General features: G+C 41.0%; 1 protein-coding gene across 1 annotated transcript in view; it reads left to right on the forward strand.

The window, feature by feature from the left end:
• Positions 1–14,263, forward strand: part of TMEM51 (transmembrane protein 51) — a 35,939-nt gene extending 21,676 nt beyond the window's left edge. Inside the window, exons 2-3 of the mRNA XM_050931569.1 lie at positions 8,631–9,109; positions 13,105–14,263. Of these exons, the coding sequence (XP_050787526.1) occupies positions 8,760–9,109; positions 13,105–13,516 (762 nt within the window). The 5' untranslated portion in view covers positions 8,631–8,759 and the 3' untranslated portion in view covers positions 13,517–14,263. The remainder of the gene's footprint in view (positions 1–8,630; positions 9,110–13,104) is intronic.
• Positions 14,264–17,522: the final 3,259 nt, after the last annotated feature.

Raw genomic sequence — 17,522 nt, forward strand, 5'->3', positions numbered from 1 at the left:
CTGGAAGGGTGTCTAGCCTGTGAATGAAATATCTGAAGTTTTGAGCTGCAGGCCAGTGCAGCTGGCCTTCAAGAATCTCTGCAGTCTGCCTAAAACAACATTTAGAGTGAGAATTTGCTACTTGTAACCAGTCTCTTAAGCTTAGACTGCATGTTTATTTACTAAAGTAATCTTCCTTGAGCTGTTTGCTAACCCTTATAATCACTTAATCTATCTTTTGTAGTTAGTAAACTTTTGTCTAAACCCAGTCTATGGAATTCATAACTGTGAGGCAAAAAGCTCTCTCTCCACATTGAGGGAGAGGGTGAATTTTATGAGCTTACGCTGTACAATTCTCTGTGCAGTGCAAGACAATTTTGGGTCTACCCTCTAGAGGGGGTCATGCACTTGAGTATTAGGCACGTCCTTCGCTGAAGCCTTCCCATGCAGGGGCTACTCAGAAAGCCTATTTGTTAGCATGTTACAACAGCTAGGTTTGTCCCTACCTGTATGTGTGCTGGTGGAAGTGTCAGACCTGGAGCAGGTCTGCAGCTTGTTACAGCAGTACAGTAAAAGGTAGCCCAGGCTGGTAGGTTAGGCAGGCTCAGTGGTTCCCCAGTTCCAGGTGGCACCCCAGAGGATGGGGAACCTGTCACACCCATTACCCAAGGATAATGAATATGCAGTGGAATCCAGGCTGTGACCGATAAGGCAATTTCCTGGCCTTGAAAGACCTTACTGTATTAAGTTCATGTATTATTGTGGGCTGTGTCTGCATGTAACCTCTCTAAGGGGGCAGATGTGACAGAGGTCAGACCTGGAAGTTCAAAAGACTATACTGAAAATGTGCCAGCCAAGAAAGTACTTTGGGACAATAAGCATTAATGGATTTCCTGCGGAATCCTTAGGACTCTCCCCTCAACCAAATGATCCAGCTCCAGTTATGCAAAGAAACAGCCTTTTGAAGCTAAGCCTGAGGAGAGAGGGCCTTTGTCTGCTGATTACCTGTTATGGAAGGCCAAGATCAAGGCCTGAGCTGTATAAAGAAATGGCTGATTTTCCCAGCCTTTGTTCTGGTTCTGGATCTGAGGCCATGGCTACACTGGCACTTTACAGCGCTGCAACTTTCGCACTCAGGGGTGTGAAAAAACACCCCCCTGAGCGCTGCAAGATACAGCGCTGTAAAGCCTCAGTGTAATCAGTGCTGCAGCACTGGGAGCGCGGCTCCCAGCGCTGCAAGCTACACCCGTAAGGGATGTGGTTTACGTGCAGCGCTGGGAGAGCTCTCTCCCAGCGCTGGCGCTCCGACACACTCACTTGAAATTTCAAGTGTAGCCATACCCTAAGACAGATTAACTATAATCACAGAGAAAACCCAGTATGGGTTCTGAAGGACTAAAATCTACTAGAACGCTATGTTAGAGCTGGGGGAGTCCTCTGGTAAACTTTTTACCATGTGTGTAGGGTTTTTTTTATTGTGTCAATATATTTCTCTGTAATGATTTTACCTTAGGAATAAATGTGCTTGTTTAGAAGGAGCTGTGTAGTGACTTTATAACTGCAGGCAATACACTAGTCACAGCCTTTGAACAGAAAGTAAAGTGCAGGCACTGGCCTGTTGAGGCAGTGGACTTTAAAATGTTGGCAAGAAAGTCAATGCCACTTTAATGCAATGCTTGGGCATGCATTGGGAATTGATTGCCATTTAGACAGTTACATTACTGTGGTTTACAAGTAGAACACTGCCAGATAGCTGCTCTGAAGTTTGAGTGAGTCATTCTTCAAACAAAAAATACCATTTCTTGGTATTTTCTTTTTGTTGCCAAGAGCGAGTATCACAGATTCAAAGAAACTGTGCCTGTATTTCCCCCTCAGGAATCCTTCGAGGGCACCCACTTAACAGTTCCCAGCTCCCAGTAGTCACGTTCCTTGGACAGAGACCCACATCTCACTCCCTTTGGAGTGGGGGTTTTAAGTTCTGCACAGCTCAATGAATTTACCCTGTGATAACCCAGGAACCTATCAAAGCCCGTTGCCAACTCTGTCCATGTATCTATTCAGGGGACACCATAATAGGCCCTAATCACATCAGCCACACCATCAGAAGCTCGTTCACCTTAACATCTGCCAATGTGATATATGCCATCATGTACCAGCAATGTCCCTGCCACATACATTGGCCAAACCGGACAGTCTCTACATAAAAGAATAAATGGACACAAATCAGACGTCAAGAATTATAATGTTCAAAAACCAGTTGCAGAACACTTCAGTCTCCCTGGTCACTTGATTACAGACCTAAAAGTCACAATATTACAACAAAAAAACTTCAAAAACAGACTCCAATGAGAGACTGCTGAATTGGAATTAATTTGCAAAATGGACACCATTAAATTAGGCTTGAATAAAGACTGCAAATGGATGGGTCATTACACAAAGTAAAACTATTTCCCCATGTTTATTTTTTTTTTCCCCCTACAGTTCCTTACACCTTCTTGTCAACTGCTGGAAATGGGCCATTTTGGTTACCACTACAAAAAGTTTTGTTTTTTTTCTCTCCTCTTGGTAATAGCTCACCTTAACTGATCACTCTCATTACAGTGTGTATGGTAACACCCACTGTTTCATGTTCTCTGTGTGTATCTATCTTCCTACTGTATTTTCCACTGCATGCATCCGATGAAGTGGGTTTTAGCCCATGAAAGCTTATGCCCAATACATTTGTTAGTTTCTAAGGATGTCTCAAGTACTCCTGTTCTTTTTGGGGATACAGACTAACATGGCTGCTACTCTGAAACCCATTTTTGCTTTGTGACTTCCAGTAGAACCCCATAGTCTAGATTGCAACATAGGACTTCAAATGATGCATACCCCTGCAATTCTGAATGCACATTGTACGCTACCCTGATTTCATGTAGGAGGGTGAAATAGCCCTCAAGCCTAATTTAATAGGCTTGTTACGCGTCATGGCTGCGTCAGGGATTTGACCTTTTCCCTTAACTGTGGACTCATCTACGGCTATCTCATGACTCAGATTGTTGATATTCCAGAAAACGTGGGAAGAGAGCAATGTAATGGGGAAACAAATCAATCCAAAGTTTTTGTTGGGAGGGGGCAGGCGGAGGAATCCTCAGATGCCCCTAGAAGTGAATTGTTGTGGGCAGTGATCTCTAAAGAGCTCACTGACCTGCATAAATACACCTGCCAGCATGATTCCTCTAAAAAAGCTCTACATTCCAAAGAAGCTGTGTTCTTTCCCACCACATGCCAGAGGTGATATCTGTGGCTGCTTTTGGGTTGGAATTCTATACCTGACCCCTGTTCGGTGTCCTTTGCAGACTGACCAGCATATTATCGTTTTCCTAAAAGTGGTGCAGTTATTCATCCAGATCTCATGTGGCTGAGGCCTCTTCAATCCTTTAATTCCAATTGATCAATCGTTAAAGCATCTTTGAGGAAGGCTTAAACTCCTGTGCTCCAGGGGACCACACTGAGCACTTTAAAGGAACACAAAACAGAAGTGGCTTCCCCTCTTTAGCCGTTGGCTTATCTAATTATTTAAACAGATGTAGTGTATGTGTTAGAGAGAGAGAGAGAGAGAGATTCACACAGGAAAACTTTAGACTTATAATGGGGGAAAGGAAGAGAACAAACCTGCTGTTACCTGAATGTGGGATTCAGCGTGCTGGCAAGAGCCCAAAATGAGTGAGAACGTCAGGTCTATTAATTCATATCTGAATACTGGGGACATCCCAGCAGAATTTTCAGAAGCCTTCTCAATCCATCGCTGACTTTGCACTTTTAGCAGCTGACCTCCCTGTGATCTGCTGCACACCATCTATCCATTTCCTCGCTAGTCATCCCCTAGTACGATGACCTGCCGCCATTCTGTCCATTATAACTTTCTCTAGGTTATTTCCATCTCTACATTTGATGTGACCAAAGTACATAAGTTCAAAAGTTTTGCTTTCCAAGAGCAGAGTCCACTGCTCTCCAATAATATTTCCAACAAGTGTTTGTCATCTTTTCCATCTGGGAAGTGCAGGAGTCTTTGCCAGCATCACATATCAAAGGTTTCAGGTTTTTTTTCTTGTCAATAGCATTAGTTTCTCAGCATTCACATCCATAAGCTGCTATGGAAAAAATTAAGCTTTTCACCAGATGAACTTTTGTTCATTTGAGATGCCACAGTTTTTCTATACATCTTTAAGGGAGGCGAGGGCTGAGTGACCCATTCCTAGTCATCTTCTGATTTCTTTGGAGTATCCTCCTTGGTTGAATATATATGATCCCAGAAAATTAAATGAATCTACTGCCTCTACAGTGTGACCTTTAATTGTGATGCCTGCTTGCATCCTATTGTTATTCATTTGTCAACATGTGTACATCTTGTTTTTGCCACATTCAAGAATACTCCGTATTCCTCGCTAACGTTTTATAGATTCCAACGTTTGTTGTATTGCGTCAATGGTTACAGCAAAGAGTGTTGTATTATCAGCATATTTGAGGTTGATTAAGAAGTGTCTACCAATTGAAATCCCAGCTCCTTCCACTTCATGAAAATCTTCCAGGGCTTGTCTCATAATAAATTCTGCACACATATTGAAAAGACTTGGGGACAGAATGCACCCTTGTCTCTTACCCTGGCCAGTGGAAAACCACTGCACTGTGGTCCGTTGTTGACAGGGGAGACTTACAATGAGTTCAAGTGAGATGCTTCCGAATCCCCATGTCTGCTAGTATCTTCCAGAGACTGTCATGTTGGAGGGTATCAAATGCTTTGAAGTAGTCAATGAAACACACAATCAATGGGTGATTGTGCTCCTTGCCCTTTTCAGTGATACAAGAAGATATTTACGATTTGATCCTGTGTGCCTTGTCCCTTTCTGGAACCAGTAGTTCTGCTTCTATCATTTGCTTCATGTGATCCTGAATTATGTAGAGCAGCACTTTACTTGTGTGCAATACCAGGGAGGTGGTACAATTGGGTAGTAATTGTTTTTATATCCTCTTTCCTTGATAAGGGCAGAGGATGGCTTTCACCCAGTCACCTGGCCGATTTCTATTCACCCACTCATGTTTGTAAATTTTCCACATGAGAACAATACTGGTGTCACCAGTCACTTACAGCAATTCTGCTGGTATGCTATCTAGCCCGGGTGCTTTCCTGGGTTTCATTTTCATAATAGCATGCACCGCTTCCTCATGCAGGATTGACGTCTCTCCTTTCTATCATCCTATTCAATAGTCTGTCATCTATTGTAAGTGGATCTGATGAGGCATACAGATTGGCACAGTAACCTCTCCATCTCCATTTGATATTGTCACCTTCAGGAAGAATTTTGCCACCATGATCTTTTTTTATGCTTGGTCATCGGGGGGGAAATGAGGAGCACAAGAAAAATTGGGTTTACAGTTCTATGTGGGGGCAGGGGGAAATAACATCTCCAGGATAAACAACCTTTCTGGCAACAGCAATTCTAGTTTGGTGATTTAGTGTTTCTAGTGTAAATCATTGACAGTCCCGGAAATGCGATAAGGGCAGGTTTGTGTGAGGCAGAGGCAAAGCTGGGTCTAAAAGTAGGGACTCAACCCATCTCATGGAAGCATGATTAATTGTGAGGTGGGGGGCAGGGCAATAACTCGTTAAAGCGGAAGTGGAGACACTGAACTCCTTTTACCTTAAACAAAGTGAGGGTGAGTCTCTTAAGGCCCAATTTAGGACTAAATTGGAGTTGAGCATTCACCACCACATGGGATTGGAAAGGAAAGAGTCAAATGGATTGGTAGAAACCAGCCTATAAGGTGCCAGGAATACTACTTCAGACTCCCTCCCCTTTGACGCTGGCTCTGCCCTTCCAGCAAGTGGTTGGAGCTGCTAGTCCTGCCAGACTGGCCTGTACTTGGAAGCAAGACCTGTACTTGGAAGCAGATATTTCTTAAACAGATGGGGGCAGCACTAACTCCTGATGTCCCAAGCAGAGGAGATGAGGTTTGTCATCTTACAAAGAGAAGGGAAATTCAATTAAAAAGTGGACTATTTAAAAAAAAAAAATCCTAGTTTAATTTGCCCTGTTCCCAACTGCATTTTAACACTCAAAGGACTTTAGATAAAACTTTCAAAAGCACCTTTCCCAAACCTGAAGAACAGATCCTGTGTACACTCGAAAGCTTGTCTCTTTCGTCAATAGAAGTTGGTCCAATAAAAGGTATGACCTCACCCACCTTGTCTCTCTAATATCCTGGGACCAAAACAGCTACAACACTGCAAAAAGCACCTAAGTCATATAGGAGCCTAAATTTCCATTGACTTTCCATGAGATTTAGTTGCTGAAATCACTTCTGAGAGTTGGAGTTGAGAAACTTAAGTACATTAATGCTTTTGGAAACTTTACCCTCTGTCGGAGAAATAGTTTCTTACTCTTTATGGTGGCACAGTAAGAAGAGAACAAATCAAAAAAACCACTCTCCTGTGCATTATTATACTGAGGTGGGAGAGGAAGAGGGAGCAGAGTGGAGTCAGCTGAGGCTTGCTCAGTGTATACCCATGTCAGTCGTGTCTCAAGGCAGTGCTTTCAGTTCACTTTAAGGAACATTAAATTAATGTGTCTTAAAATAAGTTTGGGGAGGGAAGGTGAAATAGAACAAGGACCATTACAATTTTGATTTCTGCCACTTGTGGGTTCTCAGCTGGGAGCTGCCACCATCTCTTTCTTTACGTTTAGACGAAGGGTAATCCCAAATTTCTGGGATGGAGGGGCGAAACGTTTGGGTGTTATAATATGGAGTCATGGTATGGAAGAGGCTGAAAACTACTGTGCTGAGTACTCCTAATAGAGTAAAATAAAATTAATCACCTGCTCGTACGAAGGGGCTAGACAATGCCGGTAGAGTCCTGCCATCTTGTCCATATAGGGCCTGATCCAGAGCTCCCTGAAGTCAATGGGAATCCTTCTGATGGCTTCAATGGGCTAGGGATCGGATCCATAACAGGGAGAACCACAAAGGATAGCATTATGCAAATTTAGTAAGTGGTCAAATAAACATCTCAAAGATAATGTCTGACAAAATGTCCTTTCTTGTCTTTTGGTAAAAGTTTTTAATTTTACATTTAATAAGGAGCTGGTAAATTTATAGTAATGAAGGAGGAGAAGAAGTCTTAATGTAAACCTTTGGTACAGGACTCTCCTGTTAATTTGCCAAGAGGAGGCGAGAGCTCTAGGTCTGTGCATGCTGGTTAGCAAGGGTCTGCTGTAGTTCAGATAAACATCTACACACCATATGACAGGCTATGGCTATAACATGTTTCAAAGGACAGATGTTAAATTTCATATTTTCCCTGCCACATGGAATGGAGCTGGGAATGTAAGCAGCCATCAGCCATTAAATTGGAAGTTACTGACGAACGAGGGCTAGTTTAAATGGCAAAGAAATATCAGATAGTGGCAACTTTCCAGCTCCATCCATTGGGCGTGAAAGGTTACAGATCCCAGGAACTGGGATTTAATTTGCCATATGTGCTTTTTGGCGAGTGTTTAATAAAGACAGGAGTGGGAAGGGGAAAAGATCAGGGAAGTTTTAAACAAACCTACAAGATAAGGTGAATGACTTTCAGTAGTATCCAGATGCATCAATTTTCATCACAGAAAGCTTGGGCTACATAAAATGTATCAAAGAACTGTTGTGTTTAGCTGCAGCAGCAGCATATGAATAAAATAAGCTGTATGGTACAGCAGGCTTTTTTTAACTTACAGAATTCAGTAAATTCACATAGGGTATGTGACATAAAGAATCTTAAATGTATATTACCACGTTGTATTTTTTTATAGTACATTTCATTCTGAGATCCCAAAGCATTATACAGATTATATATGTGATCAAGGAGCGATTGTTCACCAATAATAACTAGCACGAATACCTAGCAGTCTTCATTTTGAAAGTGCTTAACACTCAATCACTTTGACACCCTTCCGAAGTAGATAAGTCACATAGGGTAAAATTTTCGAAAAGTGTCATTGAAACGCAACAGGAACTTTGGAGTCCAGGTGCCTAAATCACTTTTTCAAATGGGACTTAGGCCCCTAAATCTCTTCGGTGCTTTTGCAAATGTTATCCATAAGCTCTGACTCAGGTTCCTTAGTGCAACAGAAAAGGATGTCTCTGTTAAAGGCAGGATTATAACCTAGGAATTCTGGTTCCCTTGTGTGGTGTTTAAACCACACAGCAAGGGAAGAGAGAAATTCTCCAGTTGAAACTATAGGGTGAATTGCGTTTAGACAGACTGTAACCACTCAAGTTGGAATTTGGCCAGAAGGACGCTTCAATACCTCCTGTTTTTGCAGAACCTCGCCGGGGGGGGCAGGGCAACTTTGGCAAATGGCCAGGATCTCCCTTTCTCACGTCACACCAGAAAAGCAGCATGGAACAAAAAGCCTGGGAATACTCTTTTCCCATGTGTAATCAGAATGGCCAGTAGTGATCCTTCCTTAAGTTTGCCCTTGACTTACTCTGCACGCTCATAAAAATGTGCTTTCATTTCCAGTATTAAGGTTGATAGAATAAAATGATGCCAAGTGACCTTCTTGTTCACCGTAATTTTAGCTCGTTATATAAGTCACATGTACTAATTGCTATTCTTTTTCCTTTTCCAGATTTCTCTCTAAACTCAAGCATTTGGGTGGATTCATAAAAGTGCAAAGCTTGGATTTTCCACACTTTTTTTTTGGAACGGGCATGCTATAAGCTGACTCTGCTTATTATCTAGTGATCTGGCACTGGGTATGATGGCCCAGTCCAGGTCAAATGGATCTTACTATGCCCTGACTGCTATAGGGTTAGGAATGCTTGTCCTTGGGATCATAATGGCAGTCTGGAACCTGGTCCCAGGATTTGGCCATACTGATAAGCCTCCCTCATCTGCTGGAAATAGTAGCAATCCAGAGCATGATGGTGGAGGAATATTGAAGAGTAAGACCTTTTCCGTGGCTTATGTATTGGTTGGGGCTGGAGTGCTGCTGCTGTTGCTCTCCATTTGTTTGAATGTCCGGGACAGAAAGAAGAAAAGACAAAATGAGGATATTGCTAGGATCCAGCAAGGAACATCTGCTGAACCTCGACATCAGGAGGACAGGTAAGTCTTTCAGTAAAAGGGTGCTGGGTCTGATGTACAGATTACATTAAAAGGTGTTCTTTTAAAAAAAAAATCACATTTAGAAATTTAACGTGTTAATATCAATTGTACCACATGCTAATTAAAGGCATCAAGGAATATAAACTCTGGCAAGTCAAGTGTAAAAGTATAATTAGGGAGGCCAAAAAATAATATGATGAGCAACCAGCAAAAGATACAAAAAAGAGCAAAAACAAAACAAAAAAACCTCAGAAGCAGGAAGCCTCCCAAAGAATCGGTAGGGCCACTGGATGATTGAGGTGCTAAAGGAGCACACAAGCAAGAGAAAGCAGTTGTGGAGAAGCTAAATAAATTATTTGCCTTTGTCTTCACTGCAAAGGATGTGAGGGAGATTCCCACATCTGAGCCATTCTTTTTAGGTGACACATCTGAGGAACTGTCCCAGATTGAGGTGTCAATAGGTGAGGTTTTGGAAAAGAAAAAATTGATAAATTAAACAGTAACAAGTCACCAGGACCAGATGGTATTCATTCAAGAGTTCTGAAGGAACTCAAATGTGAAATTGCAGAACTGCTAACTGTGGTATGTAACCTATCACTTAAATTTGGCTCTGTTCCAGTTGACTGAAGGATAGCTAATGTAATGCTAATTTTTAAAAATTTTAAATTTGCAATCCTGGCAATTTCAGGCCAGTAAACCTAATTTCAGTATCATGCAAATTTGGTTGAAACTATAATAAAGAACAGAATTATCAGACACCGATAAACAAAATGAAGTACTTTTTCACAAAACGCACAATCAACCTATCAAACTAGTGGGCCAGGGGATGCTGTAAAGGCCAAAACTATAACTGGGTTTGAAAAAGTATTAGATAGATTCATGGAGGATAGGTCCATCAATGGCTATTAATTAAGATGGTCTGGGACATAACTCCATGCTCTGGGTGTTCCTAAACTTTTGACTGATAGAAGCTGGGACTGGATGACAGGGCATGGATCACTTGATAAATTGCCATGTTCTGTTCACTCCCTCTGAAGCATCTGGCACCGGCCACTGCTGGAAAACAGGATACTCAGCTAGATGGACCATAGGTGTCACCAACTATGACCATTCTCATATTCTTAAGTCTCAAGCTTCAAAAATGTGACACAAGGTTTAGAAAACCTGATGTCTGAGGAAAGGTTTAAAAACAAACAAACTGGGCATGTCTTGAGAAAAGAAGACTGAGGTGGGACTTGATAACAGCCCTTAACATATTTGAAGACAGTGAGAGGACAATGATCAATTGTTCTCCATGTCCACTGAAGGTAGGACAAGAAGTAATGAGCTTTATCTGCAGCAAAGGAGATTTAGGTTAGATATTAGGAAAAACTTTCTAACTATAAGGATAGTTAAACACTGGAACAGGCTTCTAAGGGAGGTTGTGGAATCCCCATCATTGGAGGTTTTCTGAACAGATTAGACAGATTCTTGTCAGGCATGAACTACATACACTTGGTCCTGCCTCAGCACAAGTGGCTGGAGTAGATGACCTCTTGAGATCCCTTCAAGCCCTACCTTTCTATAATTCTGTGCTTCTCTGCATGAGTTGATTGCCTTAGAGGTCAGGAAGGAGTTTATCCCTCTATAAATATCATAGCATAATGTGTTAAGTGAATGATAAACGTTCATCTTTCTCAGAAGTATTAGCAGTTGGCCACAGCTGGAAACAATGTACTTCACTGGATGGACCAATGTTTAGAACAAATAGGATACATCCTATATACAGAGCTTTAGGAGATTGCTTGCTTCTCTAGTGTAAAAATGCTATGGTGAGGTGTGCATCTTAAAACCATACCCCATTGGTATAATTGTAGAGGAGACAAAATCCTTTTTGTGAGCCAGGCAGGGCTTCTAGACGGCAGAGAAGTAAAAAGGAGTGTGCCGTTGCTACAGGGTAATGTGGTATCTGTCTTTCTGCTGTGGCTTGTTAAGTCCAGTAATTCTGTAAAGTTACAAAACAGCCTTTCAACAGCGTTTATGAAAGTATGTACAAGAGCTGCAGAGAAATGAAACAAACTTTTACATCCATTGAAGGTGGGGAAACGCCAATAAATACTGAGCAAAGAATGTCTCTGTTACCAGAACATCTTAAATAAACAGTTTACTAACACTGATTCAGCATCACAGGGAATTCGATGACATAGCCTGGCAGTGCGTAAACTGCGATGGTGTTTGATGCAGACTGTATCCTGTCCCCAAAACATTGCTCTTTCCCTCTGAAGGACTGCTAGAAGCTGGGAATGGACAACGGGGCATAACTAGATAAATTGGCGTATTCTGTTCACTCCCTCTGAAGAAGGGAAAGAGCTTTTTCATATGAAATATGTAACGAGAGTATAAGGTGGCGACTCTCCAGCTTCATTTAATTTGAAAGTACCGTGATGGGAGCTATAGAAAACCCTAAGATAGTTACAGAATGACAGAATCTGCAGAGAGGGCTCTTGTGCTGTAACCAATTATGTGAAGGGAAACTTACTAATGCTAATAAAATGCAGACTGTGTACTTATGCAGACTACATGTAGATACCCTCGTTATAGATAGGCACAGTGTTGGTTAACAGTATCTAACATAATTCTTCTCCCCTACCTCTTCCCTCCCCCCCTCCTCAAAAAGAAAAAAAAGAAAAAGAAAAAATAACCAGGTTTACATGATTATACCTTCATTTAATGCCTTTGTAATTAAGGTATGTCCCTCTAAATTAATTCCAATTGAGTGGAACAGCTGGCAAGAAGAGATCTTAGGGTAATTTTTCACTTGTTTCTTGGAAGAGAATCACTGTTCTGATATCCCTCTTTGTGGGGAATGGAATGGAGAAACAAGGAATAATTAATGCAAAATGCCTGAACTGTAACTCATTAGTCATAGGGCAATGAAAAGGCACCTTAACATCAAAATAATTGTGCTATAGTCAGTTTCACAAAGGAAAGAAAAACTGGCATTTCCAGTCTGGCACTTAAACAATGTAAAGATGCAACTGTAACTCCTGTCTGTTCCTTCTTTGATTTTTTTTTTTAACTTGGGTGGGATGGTGTAAGATTTACCAGTTCACGGAATTCTAGTTGCAGAAGAATTTTAAATTCTAACACTTGGCAGTTGAACATAGTCTTTTTCATCTGAGGACTGTGAAGGGCTTTACACACGTGATTTTTAGATGGGTAAAGTGAATTGTCAATTGCAGTGAGTCCTGGCTGTTAGTATTGCCCCATTCCCGACACACAGTCACAGACTTGCAAGCAGACTGGGACTTTTGTAGCGAGAAAATAACTAAAGATGGGGGGAAAAACACATACTCATGTTCTTAGCCTACTTATTTCAATGACACACTAGACTAGACTACATAAAGCAATGTGTAAAGTGTCTTTGCTGTCTTTTTTCAGTGTACACAAAGCCATGTGATAGCTCAAAAGTAATCAGTTTACACCTACAGATTTCTCCAGAAGGTTTAGCAGAGAGCGAGAGAGGTTAACTAGCTGTCCTAAACAGATCTTTTCTACTTTTAACTTCAGAATCCAATCATTGCTATAAGAACCCAACATATGATCACCTGAAAGACTTATTACTATGTGACACCACCAAGATCCTAATTTTTACATTGATATGGATACTTTGAACTCAGTTGTACACCCTAAAACATTACTGTGGCCCAGTGATAAGAGCAGGAACCAGAACTCCTGGTGGCATTCCCACCCCGGAAATGAATTTGTCACATATAGGGGCAAGTCACAATTTCCGTGCCTCAGTTTCCCAGCTGTAAACTACAGATGATAATCCTTGCTCACAGGGATGTTGGAGATTTAACTAATGTGTGTAAGGCACTTTGTGATCCTTGAATGAAATGTGCTGTAGAAATTTGTATTGTATCATCATGTATTTCTGGTCCCAAAATTTGAATGACCAGAAATGCAGCTGAAATGGCTTAGCATATTGATAGTATAAAAACTGTCTCCCACAGTCAAGAAGAGGATGATGAGACACCGTCGCGATACTATGTTCCCAGTTATGAGGAGGTTATGAACGCGGGCTATCCTGAGACGGGAGAATTGGACAGAAACACCAGGATCAGCATGTCTCTACCCTCTTATGAATCTCTAACTGGGATTGATGAAAATACACCAACTACAACCATCGCAGATGTCGATTCGAACATACAGCGTCAGCCAAGCAGGCACAGCTCTCGCTTGAACAAACGACTGAAACCCCTGAAAGTTCGGAGAATTAAGTCTGATAAGCTGCACCTAAAGGAATTCCGAATAAACCTTCCAGACAGAAACAGTTCAGGTCAAATAACAATAGAACCATTGACCCCTCCTCCTCAGTATGATGAGGTCCCAGATAAAGCACCGGATAGCAAGGAGGTGACCTAAAATGTGTGGACTTTCCAGGGGAAAACACTACTATATACTTGATCTGTGGGTACAAATGCAGTCAAATTCCCACAAGCCTCAAAATGATCAAGGAAATGCTGGACTATATACCTCTTTTTCAGAAGGACAGAATGATGATTCCAAGACATGGCTTTTCATGAAATACCACTAAAAATTAAACACTAGTGCACCTGATACTCTGAAATAAATGATCTTTATAAGTACCAAATCTATACTTTTGTTTTAAATTAAGTAGTACATTGTATGTCTCTCTTGTGGTTCTTTTTTCTACACTATATATATTTTTAAGCCACTAAATTGTTGTCTTTTTTACCAATAATTTTAAAAGTAGAAAAGGAAAGGTAATTTTTTTTTTTTTAGTTTCTCTTCTTCCACATAAGAAAAATCAAACTGTGTGGCTTTCTCCATTTCCATTAAAATGGAGTTGAGGTAACTGAAGAAAGCAAGTCTGCATTTTGTAACACCTCAGTCATGCTGTGAAATCTGTTGAATGAAATGACAATTTTGAACCATCAGATTTGTTTAATCCTTTCAGCAGTACTCATGATGCCAGTGAGAAGCTTTTAAGCACTGACAACCATAGATGAGAAGATGGTTTTTGGTCTTCCAGTGTGAAGGGAGAGTATGTTTGAGGTTAACCTGTAAACTCATTCAGTTGGCATCTACTCCATTGTGTCACTTCAAAAATGTTTAATGTTGTAAGTTAGCACTGAATACGCTGAGCAATTGGAGACTTTTTCTAAATAAATGTTTTGTGTGTATATGTGTGTTGTAAATGGGAACAACGCAAGTACTTTAATCAGGGACTGTGAGAAATGTAGGGCAAAATGTTCTCTTGCCATGCTAGCTTGGAAAATGGCAGTTTCAGCGTCCTTGAGGCACACAATCTCTCTTCTGGGTTTTTAGTAAGGCCGCAGAGATTACGAAAGCATGCTCACTCAAGCTGTGATGCCATATAAGGGAATAGGCATATCTGTATGGGTCAGAAGATAAACTTTTCTGAACTCACACAGTAGAAGTCCTCAACATGCAAATCACAAGCTTGATCCCTATGTCTCTGGCATGCTTAAATGCACTTGCTCTGACATTTGGCAAGCCAAAGATCAGCCAGTTCCTCTAGTGCCTCTTCCTGGTAGTGGTCTCAACTGTTTGGTGATGCAGCTGAGAAGAAACCACTTGCATTGATGAATGTGATGACATGATATAAGACAGAGAATATGACATTAAGAAGGTAGAATGCAATCAAATAATGTGGATGGCCTGTATAAGACAAATGCTATGCCCTAGTATGTATGATGCAAATGCAACATGATCAACATTAAGTTTAATTATGTAACACTTGCAAGGTTAACAAATGTCTCCTGTCACGGGACAATTTTAATGCTCGCTGCAAACTGCTTCCGGCACTCTTTGCTAGACCAGACTTTATCTAATAGTAAAAATAAGCTAGAAAAGAAGCTTTTCTGCCAGCTTGGTGTTTGGAAAACATGTGAAGAACGCTATAGAGATCATGCTACATATAGATGTGTTACTGAGGTATATTCTCTGTACCCAGAAGCCGGCCCCAGCAAGAGTGGAATGAGCCTTGCTTCTTGTCAGACACTAGTCTTTTTATAATATTTCACTGATTTGCAATGCCTGCTATTCAGTGACATCTATTCTGGAGTTGAATGAGTTGTCTCATTTTTGTTTCTGGTAGGGAAGACCCACTTGAACAAGATTTTTAAAATATCCTATAGGGAAAAGGTTTCCCAGTACCCTATGTTCCTGTTTGCAAGCACATTCTGATTTATTTATCACTGCACCTATCCATATGCAGCTCCAAGAAGGAACTTTTGGAATCCTTGTCTTTGATTTACATTTTCTAGTTTTCCACAGTCACATGGAGAATAATAGAATGGGTGCTATTTTATTTATGCCAAGGACCAAATCTTGCTGTGTTGTACCTAAGCAAGCCCACTGAAGTCCAGATTTTGGCCCTTAGTTGAAACCCTCTGCTGCTAGTTTCCAAAGGAGCAGTAATGTAAGAAATTGTTGGTACAATGAAGTGACTGAGAGAAACTTGTTGAACCTGACCCTTTTCCTTAAGAGGGCACCTTCCTTTCCAACCCAGGTCTCTAAAACAGGTAATTACCCCTTGCCCATTCTAGCTTGATTTTTGGCAATTTCTAACAGGTTGGAGCACTATATCTCACTAAACTAAAACTGAGGAAGAGGAGGGGAGTGTGCAGTAATGATTAAAGCTGAAGGCTAAGAAGTAGCAGCCCAGGTTCAAATTCCAGCTCAGTCAGCTAGTTGCTTGCTCTGTTGCTCTTGAGCAACAAATGTGACCCTCCACAGCTTTTGTGAAAAGGCAGATGATCTCTGGAAAAGTGAGAGAGTTTGAACTGCCCTTTTGCAGGGTCTATAAGCTACCTGCAAAAAATGCAGATGCTGTTTGAGGATAATCTGTTTCTTTGGCTGTGAAGTCACTTTGTGCTAAGTTTCAAGGCAGGGTCTCGTGACTACAGAGAAATCCTTCTTCAGCATAGTCTTGTCATTTTCTTCCTAAACTGGCTTTTTGGGTCTGACACTGTCTTAGTTTGTACCCTGCTATGATTTTTTTTTTAATCCACATCATAAGCGAGTCTCCGGCACCCGCCCTATTTTGGTGACTACCGTAATTCCCGTTCTTTGTATCAAAAGATTGCTTAGGCACAGAGGGCTGAATCCTGCTCTTTCCAAGACTCAATGGGAGTTCTTCCACTGGGAGCAGCATTGGGTCATTAAAGAAACAACCTCAGGGCTGTTGCTGAAGGAAACACCAGCTAAGGATTGGTGCTAGCAAGTGGACAGAGTTGACTCAGATGTAAGATATACTTAATCTACATCGTATATGGCACACCCATTTAATCTGGATAACTGCCAATAAGAGCAGCTCCAAGGTAGTGCGTTTCAATGATTTTGAACAATGGATGGTAGTTATCTATCTGCCTATTTCCAGCAACTATCATGTATGACTTGAGTGTTTGCTAGCACAAAAAACTCCATTCATTTCCCAAAATCTATTATGTCAGATTGGTCAGTTGTGCCTCAACAAAGCATCTAAAATGTGTTAATGGATTACAAAACAAATTAATAAAATACAGCAAATGAATATCAATCAGCAGTCAAATCTTTGTCCTAATTAGCATAGGTTACTGTCATTTATATGCTATGTTTCTGTTTTGAGTAGCTGTGCTAATTAAGATGATTAAACTAAATCTTCTGCATAGTATTGGAGTAGTGAGACTCTACTACTCTAGCTTCGGGAAATAACCTGGGGACCCCAGGCTGCAATAGCCAAGAAAGAAAGGTAACAAAATCAAGGCTAGGTGAACATTTCTGTTCCACAATAGCCACTTGGATATCGTTCAGTATAATGTATGAACTAGTGAATGGGTCACATTTTCTATGGGAGAATGAGACAAGAAGTCAAAATGAATTAAGACTAAATCTGCAAAGGAAGTAGAACATCACCCAAGAAACAAGATCTTAAGCTATGCTGTGCATATACAGGAAAAAAGGTATAAATCATATGATTTTTCTGACTTTATATAAGCCCCACATATAAGCACATCAAGAATTCTGAGTCCGATTCAGACCTGCTTTAAAGAAGTGCCCAGCCATGGAAGCCAATGGAGTTGCTCCTGTTTATACCAGGGATCGTAATATACCAAATGGGTACTATACAAGATACTGAAAGACTGCATGTGTAGTAAAACGAGTTCTGTTCCTCTTAATATCTGTACAAAGTGGTTGCAGAATTTTTCTTTGGTATTACATAAGTTACAAAGTTCGTTAACCAAACACACAGAATTATGCTTTGTATCTGACCTTTATAGGTGAATACATCTGTGGTGGCTATAACCTCACCAGCATACTGCACGCTTGAGTATTGAACCATTATGTCAGCTGGCTAGCTGCAACACCCATCGCAAGTCCTGACAGTTGTGAGAAGTGGATA

Source organism: Gopherus flavomarginatus, chromosome 21 (genome assembly GCF_025201925.1).
Source record: "Gopherus flavomarginatus isolate rGopFla2 chromosome 21, rGopFla2.mat.asm, whole genome shotgun sequence".
In the NCBI taxonomy this organism is placed as follows: Eukaryota; Metazoa; Chordata; order Testudines; family Testudinidae; genus Gopherus; species Gopherus flavomarginatus.